The 13,454-nt window shown below is 32.1% G+C and overlaps 2 protein-coding genes across 2 annotated transcripts; both read right to left on the reverse strand.

The window, feature by feature from the left end:
• Positions 1 to 2,671: 2,671 nt before the first annotated feature.
• Positions 2,672 to 3,734, reverse strand: LOC6035158 (solute carrier family 35 member E1 homolog). Its single transcript, XM_038266551.1, has 2 exons — positions 2,978 to 3,734; positions 2,672 to 2,805 (listed from the first exon to the last, which is right to left on the reverse strand). Exons 1-2 carry the CDS (start codon positions 3,300 to 3,302, stop codon positions 2,672 to 2,674), a joined length of 459 nt encoding a protein of 152 aa, XP_038122479.1. The 5' UTR covers positions 3,303 to 3,734.
• A 242-nt stretch (positions 3,735 to 3,976) lies between these two features.
• LOC6035157 (vitamin K epoxide reductase complex subunit 1) lies at positions 3,977 to 11,010 on the reverse strand. Its single transcript, XM_038249416.1, has 2 exons — positions 10,557 to 11,010; positions 3,977 to 4,508 (listed from the first exon to the last, which is right to left on the reverse strand). The coding sequence occupies exons 1-2, from the start codon at positions 10,730 to 10,732 to the stop codon at positions 4,169 to 4,171; spliced, it is 516 nt and encodes a 171-aa protein (XP_038105344.1). The 5' UTR covers positions 10,733 to 11,010; the 3' UTR covers positions 3,977 to 4,168.
• Between the last annotated feature and the right edge of the window lie 2,444 nt (positions 11,011 to 13,454).

Consider the following 13,454-nt stretch of genomic DNA (forward strand, 5'->3'; position numbering starts at 1 on the left):
GACTCATAGATTGTTTTGCAAATTCACTCTAGAATTCTTGAATATTTTTTTTATACCGTCATTTTTCAATTGTTTTATTTATTTATTCTTTAATTTTTTACTCATAAATTGTAAACTGTTCAATTCTAAAATATTTTGAGTCTTAATATTTTTTTCTTCAATATGTATTTTTTTTTTATTCTTTAGTGTTTTTTTTATTTCTCCAATTTTTAAATTATTGAATTCAACAATTCTTGAAGTTTTTAACTCTATTTTTTTAATAATGATAAAACTGCATGAATTTAAATAGCAACTTAGGGGACGTTAAGACGGATCGATTAAAACCATTCCGGCCAAAATCGGTTGAGCCTGTGACGAGATATTCCAGTGACATTGATTTGGTACACATGTCTACATACAGCCAAACACACAGACATTTGCTCAGCTGGTGATTCTGAGTCGATATGTACAAATGAAGGTAGGGCTAGGAGATCTAATTAAAAAGTTCATTTTCCGAGTGATTTTATAGCCTTTCCTCAGTAAGGTGAGGAAGGCAAAAACTGGATTTTAAAACTTAAATTTTTATAAAATCACAGAACCACGAAAACCACTGAAAAATTCTACAAAAATAAAAAAAATAGAATTTTGCTAAATAAAAAAGAATAAAAGCAACAAAAAATTAAAACAAATATCGGATCTAAAAATACAAAGCATTTCAAAATAATATTTATAATAATTATCAAAAAAAAAAAATGCAAAATTACAAACAAAAAAAAACAAGATTTTTAAACATTATTATTAAAAAAAAACCCAGATTTTCTTAAAAACAGGGTGGCCACTCAAGTCTGGAAATCGGAAAAAGTCGGGAATTCGCCAAAATCCACAAAAAATCGGGAAAATGTCTGGAATTTGAGATGTTTTGTCAAAATGTCGGGAAAAGTAGGGAATTAATTTTTTTAAGGGAACTTAATTTTTTTAAAGCGATTTCCAAAATATTTTTCTAAATTCTTTGAAATCATGTTTTAGGTGCTTTTTGATTTTAAATAAAATAATTAAGAACAAAATGTTATACTCAGTTATCTTTAACTTTTTTTCAATTTCCAGTTGGAATAAAGTATCAAAAACTATTCGTTTACCATTCTCAAAAAAATAACATTGAAATTGTAAGTTTTCGGTTGTTTTTCAAAGACTATTTTTTATTGCTTTGTGTTACTGCTCTGAATCAATATGATGAGTGTTACCTTTTTTTAAGTTTTTTTTTTTTGGAGTTTGTTGGTTAGTTGAGTTTTTTTTCAAAAATTGTAAATAGTTTGATTTTTTTTTATTTGTTTAGATTTGTTTTCGATGGTTCATTTTAATTTTTTTTTGTTTAAGTTAATTATTTAGATGAGAAATGCCTATTTTTTTAGTTAATGGAAAAGTCGGGAAAAAGTCTGGAATTTGAAATGGGATTTGAGTGGTCACCCTGTAAAAACCGTAAAATTTACATTAATTTGCAACTTAAATAACTTAAAATACATTAATTGATTGAATCGTGGTTTTTTAAAAGAATCAGCAATTACAAAACATGCGAAAATTGACAAAATTACCAAAATAACTGAACCACAATTACAAATATTATCTAAATTACAATACATAAAAAATCGAATTATTAACATCACTAAAATTACGAAAATTGTAAAATTACTCAAATTAGTAAAATTATCGAAATTTCCAAAATTATATAATTTCTTAAATGTCTTAAATTTTTAAAATTATTGAATCATTAAAAAATCTAATTAGTAAAAATAGTGGAGTGACTAAAGTGACTAATATATTGATTATAGTAGAATAAGTTAAAATACTAAAGTTTAAAAAAACTTAAATTACAGTACTTTTTTATTACAGAACTAAAAAATCACACATAAAAAAACTAAATATCAAAATTTAAAAAATTGCAATAGGTGCAAAAATTTAGCAAAATGTATGAATAATAAATCAATAGATTAATTTCAACCACTACAAAAATTTAAAAATATTGAAAAAACAACAACAGCGAAATAAAAATTAAAATAAAAAAATATTTTAACGTTCTTTCTTGAAAAAAAAAGGAAAAAATAATTTTGAGGAACGGCCATGAAAGGAAAACTAATACTTTTCATGGCAGCAATTTTTACGAAGTCCTACAATATAGATTAGGCAAAGTAAGCTGTCAAAAAATACTACAAAGAGCTTGTAGAGATTTTCAGAAACAAATAAAAAAATACTGATTTTTATCTGTACAGTTCTTTAGTATACAAAACTGTATCAAAAATGCTTGCTTTTGTAAGTTAAAAAGGTAAATGCTAATAACGAGAAAACCGAACAATTTCCCAAATAACCATTGATCGCTTTATGTCGCCCATCAACTTAAAATTTATTACTTCTTTTAATCTCTCTTGGTATCGCTACGTAAGTGGTTTCATGGTACAGTGTCACTTTAATAGCCAAACGATAATAGGTAAATGTGTTCAATGTTTAACCAGTCACCAAACTCAATCAACTCTGTTGTAGTCTCACTGCCAAATTCGTCAACACAGGATACTGACGACGTTCTGGCAAAGCTGAACAAACTCCGTCCGAACCCAATTTCGCGATATCATGCGTTCGTAGCACGTGTGCAATAATTTGAGTAAGTTGTTTCTTTCCCCCCAACAACTTCGTGGTACCTGACTTATGTACCCCCAACGGTCGTCGTTGGGTTACGCAGCCCGCCGATAGTTTTCGGGTCTTTCGCGTAACCGTCGTCGACGTAACCAGTTTTTCGCAGAGTTGCACCTCGCGCCACACCACGCTGGACACGCTCGACTTGAGCCGCGAAAGAGTTGGATAGTGGGTGACGACGTTTGGTCAAAATTTAGTTTTGTGTCCAAATTATGATCGGTTTGACCCGTTGTAACCCAAGATGGAATGTTCAAACTAATGCAACCAAGATTATATCATACGAGAGGAGGTCGAGGTCGCCCTTCACGACACTTACCCGTATGCGCGTACGAGACGGGCACCTTCCAGATCGAAATGTGAGAGGTGACCGAGGCCAGGAACTTCCCCAGCGCCAGCGGGACGATAAACTTAAAGTAGTACCGCCACGAGATGTCCACGTACTTCCGGACGCCCCACAGGTTGAAGAACGGCCCACTGTACAGCGTGATGCTGGTCAGCTGGACCATGGTCACCGTCATCGGGTACGGGAACTCGCTCAGGATCCACTTTCCGATGACGTTGTTACTGCTGGACACGATGTACCACAGGACGCACAGGAACCCGATGGTCAACATCTGGCGGGTTGCCGTCCGGTCCGCCATTTCTGCGGCCTTGAACGCGAATTCCTCCTAACCCAAGAGGTCGCACCCCGCGCGAAAACCCCTTTTTTTGGGGACGTGGACTTTAAACGAAGCTCTTATCCACTCAACGATACGTAAACATAAACACTCCGCTCTAATGACAGTTCCAGCAGCCGTCGTCGTCGCACAAAATGGTCAAAAATCTAAGCCTACTTTTTGCACTCATCGCGATCCACTGAATCTATTGACGTTTACATTTTTCACTTTCCTGACCACACGGCGAAGACCAAGACGGCGACGAGGACGCGACGAGACGACAACACATTAAAGTTTTACAACAGAAGTAAAACAAACGCACGGGGTTCAGCTCTATATCCACATATACGACCGACCGACACACTATATAAAAAGCACTTGCTTTGGTTGGCAAACTCAGACCGACTGATTGCCTTTCCTTTGTGCTTGTGTATTGGTGAGATCGGTGGTGCGACCAGCTGGATTTGACAGCTGTCAAACGGCGCCGAACTGTCAAACACGTGGAATTGATGATTCGAAAAAGGGGGAAGTTTTCGAACTCCGCCATGGGTAGCAACTTTCAAATTGAACGTTTCACCTTAATGAGGCGAAATTGTTGGCTGATCCAACTAACTTTTTTGTTGGCTTGTGTTTTCGAAGAAGAGTCAAACAATCGCCACTGTCGATCAATAAAACCATCACATTAATACTTTATTTCAAATAGAGTTTTTAAACATTATCACAACATCTGGTTTTGTTTCGTTTGGCTTGTGGAAAGTAACTCGTGGAACAGAGAGAAAAAGCTTGTAAACGTTAAATAGTTAAGGTTTTTTTGTTTTAAAGAGTGTGTCATTCAACCATTTTGTGCTAGATTAACCCTCCTTCTTGATCACCCTCATGACCTGGTCCTCGCGCACCAAAATCTGCACCTTTTGCAGTGCCAAAATCAAACTAATCAAGTTGACCCCGTAGGTCGTAACGCACACGATGCACAAGTCCTCCAGCACAAAGTACAGCAAATAGGCCAGATAAATCGACAGCAGGTTGGACAGGCCGGTAAGATAGCTGGTCAGCCTGGCGACGCGGATGTTGTTGCTCAGCGACAGGCCTGCCACCAGGAAGTAGTAGAAGATGCCGTAGAACCCGTTCGGCACGTTCAGCGGGGACTCGTCGCCGAGGAGGGGGCCAATGAGGCCGAAACCGCGACCGTAGCTGGAAGAACAAGATTTGAAATATTTGAAATTTTGATAATTTAAAATTTGATTTTCTGAGCTCGAATATAACCCATATAAGTTGTTTTAAGGTGAAACGGGACGACAATTCTTGGACAACGCCCCTCCCCCCACCCCCACCCTCGTAACAAAATTTCCATACATTTTTTTTAATGTATGGAGCGTAACGCGGCCTCCGACCCCCCCCTCCCCACCTACTGCGTTACGTAATAAAAGAACGCTTCCCTTAAAACAAAATCATTTCCAAAATTAATTGAGCGTGAAAGAGTTCGGTCAGGTTTTTTTTTTAAATAATAAGGCTGGTACAAATATTTTTAAAAGTTTTTGTCACCCCCCCTTCAAAATTGGCCCGAAAAATCAGGGGGCAAAAAAAATATTTTTACAATAAACTTCAAAATTTCAATTAAAATTCAAGTGCAACCAGCTGAAATCAAATTAAAAAACATTCTCCTGCGTTTAAAATCATTTTTAGCATGTTTGGGTTTATTAAAAAATCTCAAGATTTTTTGAAAATTTTCTATGCAAAATCTTTTTTTTCGATAAATTTTTTGTTTTTGTCAGATCTTAGATTTTTTGAAAACTAATGATTGCAAAACAACTGAACTAGTGTAAAATGCATTTTAAAACACTTTTTTCATTTAAATGTGAAGACTATGGCTTGTTATTTAAATTTTTATTTTTTTTGCCCCCCCCCCCCCTTGACCTCGGCCAGGGCCGAGGGACAAAAACTTTTTTAAATATTTGCATCGGCCTAATTTCATTTTCTAAAGCTTTGTCAAAGACCGCAAAATGATCCGAGTTAACCCTGACGAGTTATTAGTGATTTAAAGAAGACGTTTTTGCATGAAAAGTTTTTTTTTCACCAGCTTTAACGATTTATGACGACCCTTAAACCTTAACCGCATTCAATTGAAAATACCCAAATTTTCAAAATTCGCAATATGGGTATCAAACGAAGTAAAATTTGATATGCATTTTCAAATTATGAGAGTCTTTTTTTTTAAGCTGAAATTTTGACAAATTACCATAAATTTCGAAAGTACTCCAATTTTTATAATTTCAAATATGGGTATCAAACGAAGCGATTTTTTATGCTTTTTCACTTTTTTTATAGCCATAGCCTTTTTTAAATACTATTTTTTTTTTGCAAAAGCCGTATTTTTTCAAAAATACTCAAATTAAAAAAAATGTGAAAATTTTAGTTTTCAACAAAAAAAAAACACTTATAAAGCGAAACCGCATACAAAATTTCGCTTTGTTGGATACCTATATTGTAAATTTGAAAAAATACAGTATTTTCGGAAAAATAAGGTATTTTGTGATTTTTTTTTTGCATTTAAAAAAAACTTTAATAAGTTGAAAAAGCATCGGTACAAAATTTCGCTTTGTTAATGAAAACTCATTTTTTTGCAAAATTTGCATAATGGTTATCAAACGATAATTTGCATAATGGTTATCAAACGAAGTAAAATTTTATATGTTGTTGTTAATTTATTTATTTCTAGCAGCTTTGACTGAAATTTTCATTAGAGTTTTTTTTGTTAGAAACTAAAAATTTCACAAATTACCGTTTTTTTTATGAAATACTCCAATTTTCAAAATGTTCAATATGGCAAAGGGAAATTTTTGTAAATGTTCAATAAATACCATTTTTTTTGAAAACACTAAAATTTTTAAAATTTCTAATATGGGTAATAAAACGAAGCGAAATTTTGTATGCGTTTTCACTTATTTACAGTTTTTTTAAACCTAAAATTTTCACAAAATACCATATTTTTTAAAAACATTTTTTTAGTTAATTTTAGTTTTCAACTAAATAAACTGTAATTAAGTTAAGTGAAAACGCATACAAAATTTCGCTTCGTTTGATACCTTTATTGTAAACTTAAAAAAATGGGGTATTTTCGAAAAAATACGTTTTTGCGATTTTTTTATATTTCAAAAAATAAAATAATAGGATGAAAACGCATACAAAATTTTGCTTCGTTGGAAAATTTGAGTATTTTCGAAAAATACGGTATTTTGTGAAATTAATTGACAATAAAAAAAACTTTAATAAGGTGGAAACACGTAAAAATTTCGCTTCGTTTCATATCCATATTGAATATTTTGAAAATTAGAGTTATTGAAAAAATACGGTATTTTGAGAACATTTTTGGTATTTAAAAAAAAAATAGGTTGAAAATGCATACAAAATTTCACTTTGTTTGAAAGCCATATTGCAATTTTTAAAAATTTGAGTATTTTCGAAAAATTCGGTAATTTGTGATTTTTTTTTGTTTTTAACAAAAATACTGTAATGAAGTAAAAATGCATACAAAATTTTGCTTAGTTTGATACCCATATTCCAAATTTTAAAAATTTGAGTTTTTTGAAAAAAAACTTTTTTTGTGAACAATGTTGACTCTATACTTTTAAACTTACTACATTTTCAAAAAATATATTCTTGGTGGAAGCATTGAAAGTATAACATGATATGGTTAAATTAAGTCGATTTAACAAACATTTTAGAAATGAGTTATCGTCCATTATCGGCGATAAGATTATCGCCAATAAAATGATCGAAAAGGCGATAACAAGAACCATTATCGTTATCGTATGACGATAATATTATCGAATAAATAAATTTATCGATTATCAACCTGGGTAATTCTCCGCCAACTCACACAGCAGTTGCCCCGACACCTCTTCGATTTGCGTGAAACTTTGTCCTAAGGGGTAACTTTTGTCCCTGATCACGAATCCGAGGTCCGTTTTTTGATATCTCGTGACGGAGGGGCGGTACGACCCCTTCCATTTTTGAACATGCGAAAAAAGAGGTGTTTTCAATAATTTGCAGCCTGAAACGGTGATGAGATTTGGTGTCAAAGGGACTTTTATGTAAAATTAGACGCCTTATTTGATGGCGTACTCAGAATTTCGAAAAAACGTATTTTTCATCGAAAAAAAAACTATTTTTTTTTTTTAAATTCTCCCATTTTCCGTTACTCGACTGTAAAAATTTTTGGAACATGTCATTTTATGGGAAATTTAATGTACTTTTCGAATCTACATTGTCCCAGAAGGGTCATTTTTTTCATTTAGAACAAAATTTTTCATTTTAAAATTACGTGTTTTTCTAACTTTGCAGGGTTATTTTTTAGAGTGTAACAATGTTCTACAAAGTTGTAGAGCAGACAATTACAAAAATTTTGATATATAGACATAAGGGTTTGCTTATAAACATCACGAGTTATCGCGATTTTACGAAAAAAAGTTTTGAAAAAGTTGGTCGTCATCGATCATGGCCGTTCATGGTCACCCGCGACAGACACGGACGACGAAACAAAGAGAAACGCAAAAAGTAACTTTTTCAAAACTTTTTTTTCGTAAAATCGCGATAACTCGTGATGTTTATAAGCAAACCCTATGTATATATCAAAATTTTGTAATTGTCTGCTCTTTTTGTAGAACATTGTTACGCTCTAAAAAACCCTGCAAGTTTGAAAAACACGAAATTTTAAAATTAAAAATTTTGTTCTAAATGAAAAATGACCCTTCTGGGATGTAGAATTCAAAAGTATTAAATTTCCCATAAAATGACATGTTCAAAATTTTTCACAGTCAAGTAACGGAAAATGGGAGAATTTTTAAAAAATTTCGATGAAAATACGTTTTCAGAATTCTGAGTACGCCAGGCGTCTAATTTTACATAAAAGTCGACACCAAATTTCTATCTCATCACCGTTTCAGGCTGCAAATTATTGAAAACACCTCTTTCGCATGTTCAAAAATGGAAGGGGTCGTACCGCCCTCCGTCACGAGATAAAAAGGACCTCGGATTCGTGATCAGGGACAAAAGTTACCCCTTAGGACAAAGTTTCACGCAAATCGAAGAGGGGTCGGGGCAACTTTTCCCGATTTCGTGTGAGTTGGTAGAGAATTACCCACCTTGTTTGTGATATAAAAATTTACGATTAATTGTAAAATATATAAATCACATTGTATAACGTTTATTTTTGTGTTTTTTAAGTAAAACAGTACGACTTCTAGCATTTTTTTTTTAAATTTCAACTACAAATTTTGGAAAAAAATTAAAAATTAATTCATAAAACTATTTATATTTTGAATTTTTTACAATGAGAATCTCTAAACAATTTTGCGTCGTTTGATACCCAATTTTGAAATTGTGCGAATTTTTGTACTACAGTGAAAATCTATACAAAATATCGTACGATATCCGTATTGCTAATTTTTGATATTTCAATATTTAATAAAACGGTATTTTGTAAGGTATTTTTCGAACATTTTTATTTGATTTCGGTATTTTGTGAAAATTTTAGTATTCAAACTAAAATTGTAACACAGTGAAAATCTATACGAAATATCTCGTCGTTCGAGACGCATATTACAAATAATTGATATGGGAGTGTTAAAAAAAATATTTTGTGGAAACTTGAACATGTATCACTAAAAGTTGTAAAACAGGTAAAAATAAGCCAATATTACGTATCGTTAGAAATCCATATTGCAAGTTATGAACATATTAGTATGTATTCTGAATCATAATCACCGATCGTTTTAAACCCATTCTGTAGTGTAAATTATAACAAATATGAGTATTTAAACAAATTTTATTCGTTTTTGTCTGCGTAACCATACGGCTAAGCCTGCTTCTCACGTTTTTAGCATGTTGGGGTTAATTTTTTTCATTGATACGTTGAAATTCTGACTGGTAATTTTAATTATTATTGTTTAAAAATTTTCTGTCATTGTTTTCTTTTTTTTCATTAAAATTCAGCATAAATTTGATCTTCTGAGACATTTTCTTGGTCTTACTTATTTGTATTAGACCTGATAAGCATCAAGGCTTTATCAAACTTCAAAAAGCTCAATTCTGCGTAGTAATATTTACTGCAATCTGCAAATTATGTTAATTTGCACTCATCTCACGCATCAAAATTTCCATAATATGCTTTGCACAAAACAGCAGTCACCAACAATCACATTCCAGTTCCATAGCTGCGTCCCGTCATCCCTGACATAGACAAAAGCACGCTCAGAGGACACCCAACCGTGAAATCCGTTGGTGCCGCCAGGCCATGTATGAGGTCCTTTCTGGCGCAGAGAGCAGTGATTTGCAGTGTCCTTTTGTCGCCGCCTGCGGGCCTAGTATTGGCGCGTGTCACCAACTCACATACGCTTTCATTGTGTGTGTGTGTGCTCGTCACAGACAATGCGACGTTGAACTTTTGAAACAAATTGAAAAAAACTAGTTTGATTAACTGTCAAACGCGCGTAAATGAACTGTGGTGAGTTCAAAAATATCGTGGTGGGTTTCCGATCTTTTAACCAGTTTGTAGAACAGGATAACAGATGGCGTTAGTGGCGAAAATTTGTTTGTTTAAAAAATTTCTTAGATTCTTGTACACTTGTCTGTGGTCGAAAAAGGGTACAGCAAATATTCACGTTATCGGATATCCTTTCTCCACGGTGGCGCGGGGAGACACACGTGAAGGCCACGGACCAGGACGGCGAAATGGGATTCTGCGCGCCTGAAAGTGTTGCCAAAAAACGCATGTCAGATGACTTTCTCGGCTACCGTTGTACTCCAATCATGGAAGGTCGGCGATTTAAAGTTGGTTTTATTTGTAGAAATTATTTTTAGCAAATTGAGTAAGTATTGAGTCTAATTCGAATTTCGAGCAAAGTTCTCTTAAACTTTCTGAAATTGATTAAAATGAAGGTGTTGTCGACCTGCCCTATTTCGGAACCCTGACTGTAATATCATTAGCGGCATTTTCTCTAATAGGTGCTTGCATCCGCTGCTGTTTATTGGATTTGCCAACTTTGTACCACGTGGTGCAATTATTATTCGTTTTTATTTGAGATTTTCTGCACGTTTGCGAAATTAGTGCTATTTTGTTTGTAAACATCACCAACACATCTTTAAGCTGTTATAAATACCCCGCAAGCACGCACATCACACACAGCACAATAAATCAGCCCACAGGAACGCCTACATCTAGGCAACCCACTTGGAACTTACGCCGAGGTGAACACCTTGGTGCAGCTGACCCGCTCGCTGATGTCGCACATGGCCTGGTAGCTGTGGTCCCGCTCGGCCCGGATCTCCACGTAGGACGTGTACAGCGACAGCAGGAACCCGGCCAGACTCAACCCCAGCAGTCCGGCCGTGCAGGAACACTTGCAGTTGGAACTCATTTTTTCCTGCCCTCTTATCAGAGCAAAACGCGAAACAAATGATAACGCACTATAAGGTGAGGAACTTGCTTGAAGTCTGTAACTATTTGCAGAGATGAAAGAAAAAGCGCAATTGGCACGCGCTTCAGTTGCGACGAAATGACATCTCCTCCTGCTCCTTTTGCTGATGAAACACGCACGAACGCGCACGACCCCGAGCGGACAAGCCGGCAACGAGAGAACTGTTCACGGTGGAATCACGAAAGCTAATGCCACACTGATGCCGTCAGCTCGCTGCCTCGGTGCTATCAGTGAAGTGCGCTCTGTTTTGTATTTGTGCGGATAACGCAGACGGAGAAAAGGGATGAGTGTGTGTTCTGATGGGGGAATTGGGGAAAAATGGGCATATACAAAAAAAAAAATCATCGGAGTGGGATCTGAACTCAGACTCTCTTGTTGGGATATCACGCGCTTACAGTGTCGGCTACGAGCGCCCCTTATCATTTTTGGTGCAAAGCTTAAATTTCATTATTTTTCGTTGGATTTAACCATCAAAATATTTTTTTAATTCTTTTAAAAATAAAATATTTTTTTCAAAAAATACGCCACAGCATCCTTGCATCAATAAAACCCAAACACGACTTGACTTTGACTGTCCTTGTATGGGTGGCGAATAAATTTGAGTGTGAGAGAGGAGGAGAGTCTCTAAACGGCTGCGTTTGTTGTGAGCATCCACCACCGCCAGATGATGATGATGGTTTCCGACTAGGTTGATCATGATGATGATGATGCTCCAAAGTCTGGATTATTGTTGGTGGAAAATATGTTCTGGTTGATGGTCCAGAAAAAAAGAACGTGATTTTTTTTTGCTTTGATTGAATGGGATAATCGGCGAAAACGCGCCGCATGAGAATGGGTGATAATTTGTTTGGTTTGAGTGTATGCGTGGCTTTGATTGTGGTTATGTGAGGTGCATTTCTGATTGAATTTGTAGGCGATGGAACCTTGAACCAAATGTGGGGTACTGGGTGAGAATTGCAAATAATGTAATTAGACTGACATATATCTGGCGGATTTGGAAATTTGGGTAATTGCTATTATTGCTTGTTCCAGGTTTGAGGTTTTTTTCGTCCAAAAAATTTTTACTACTTCGTCTAATTTTAATAACTACTCAAAATTTCATTGCATCTCGTGAAAATTACAATAATTTTATTTTTTCTAGTGTTGTTTGGTCTAACTGATTTTGCAAGTAACAAAAATACACAAATACGAAAAAAACTTAGGCTAAAAAAAATTAGAACTAAAAACATCGTAAAAATAGACAAAACAAAAACACATAACTACAAAATAAAATAAAAAATACGAAGTTACAAAAAAAAAATAAAGAGCAAAAATACTCCTACAAAAAAAAAATACAAAAAGACAAAAATACCTAATTACAAAAGACAAAACAAAAATCAAAAATGCAACAAAAAACAAAAGCATAAAAAATACAAGAATATTAAAATACTTGAATACTAAAATAAAAAATATTAATATACTTATAAACTAAAATACTAAAAAACTACAATACTAAAATACTAATACTAAAAAACTAAAAAACTAGAATACAAAATACTAAGATACTAAAATACCAAAATACTATACTAAAATATTAAAATACTTAAATACTAAAATACTAAATACAGACATACAAAAATACAAAAATACAAAAATACAAAAATACAAAAAAAAATACAAAAAAAAAATACAAAAATACAAAAATACAAAAATACAAAAATACAAAAATACAAAAATACAAAAATACAAAAATACATAAATACAAAAATACAAAACTACAAAAATACAAAAATACAAAAATACAAAATACAAAAATAAAAATACAAAAATACAAAAATACAAAATACAAAATACAAAATACAAAAATACAAAATACAAAATACAAAATACAAAAATACAAAATACAAAATACAAAAATACAAAAATACAAAAATACAAAATACAAAAATACAAAATACAAAAACAAAAATACAAAATACAAAAATACAAAATACAAAAATAAAAATACAAAAATACAAAAATACAAAATACAAAATACAAAATACAAAAATACAAAATACAAAAATACAAAATACAAAAATACAAAATACAAAAATACAAAAATACAAAATACAAAATACAAAAATACAAAATACAAAAATACAAAATACAAAAATACAAAAATACAAAAATACAAAATACAAAATACAAAATACAAAAATACAAAAATACAAAATACAAAAATACAAAAATACAAAATACAAAAATACAAAATACAAAAATACAAAAATACAAAAATACAAAAATACAAAAATACAAAAATACAAAAATACAAAAATACAAAAATACAAAAATACAAAAATACAAAAATACAAAAATGCAAAAATACAAAAATATAAATATATAAAAATATAAAAATATAAAAATATAAAAATATAAAAATATGAAAAAATAAAAATATTAAAATATTAAAATATTAAAATATTGAAATATTAAAATATTAAAATATTAAAATATTAAAATATTAAAATATTAAAATATTAAAATATTAAAATATTAAAATATTAAAATATTAAAATATTAAAATATTAAAATATTAAAATATTAAAATATTAAAATATTAAAATATTAAAATATTAAAATATAAAAATATTAAAATATAAAAATATTAAAATATTAAAATATTAGAATATTAAAATATTAA

The sequence above is a fragment of the Culex quinquefasciatus genome, chromosome 1 (genome assembly GCF_015732765.1).
Source record: "Culex quinquefasciatus strain JHB chromosome 1, VPISU_Cqui_1.0_pri_paternal, whole genome shotgun sequence".
In the NCBI taxonomy this organism is placed as follows: domain Eukaryota; kingdom Metazoa; phylum Arthropoda; class Insecta; order Diptera; family Culicidae; genus Culex; species Culex quinquefasciatus.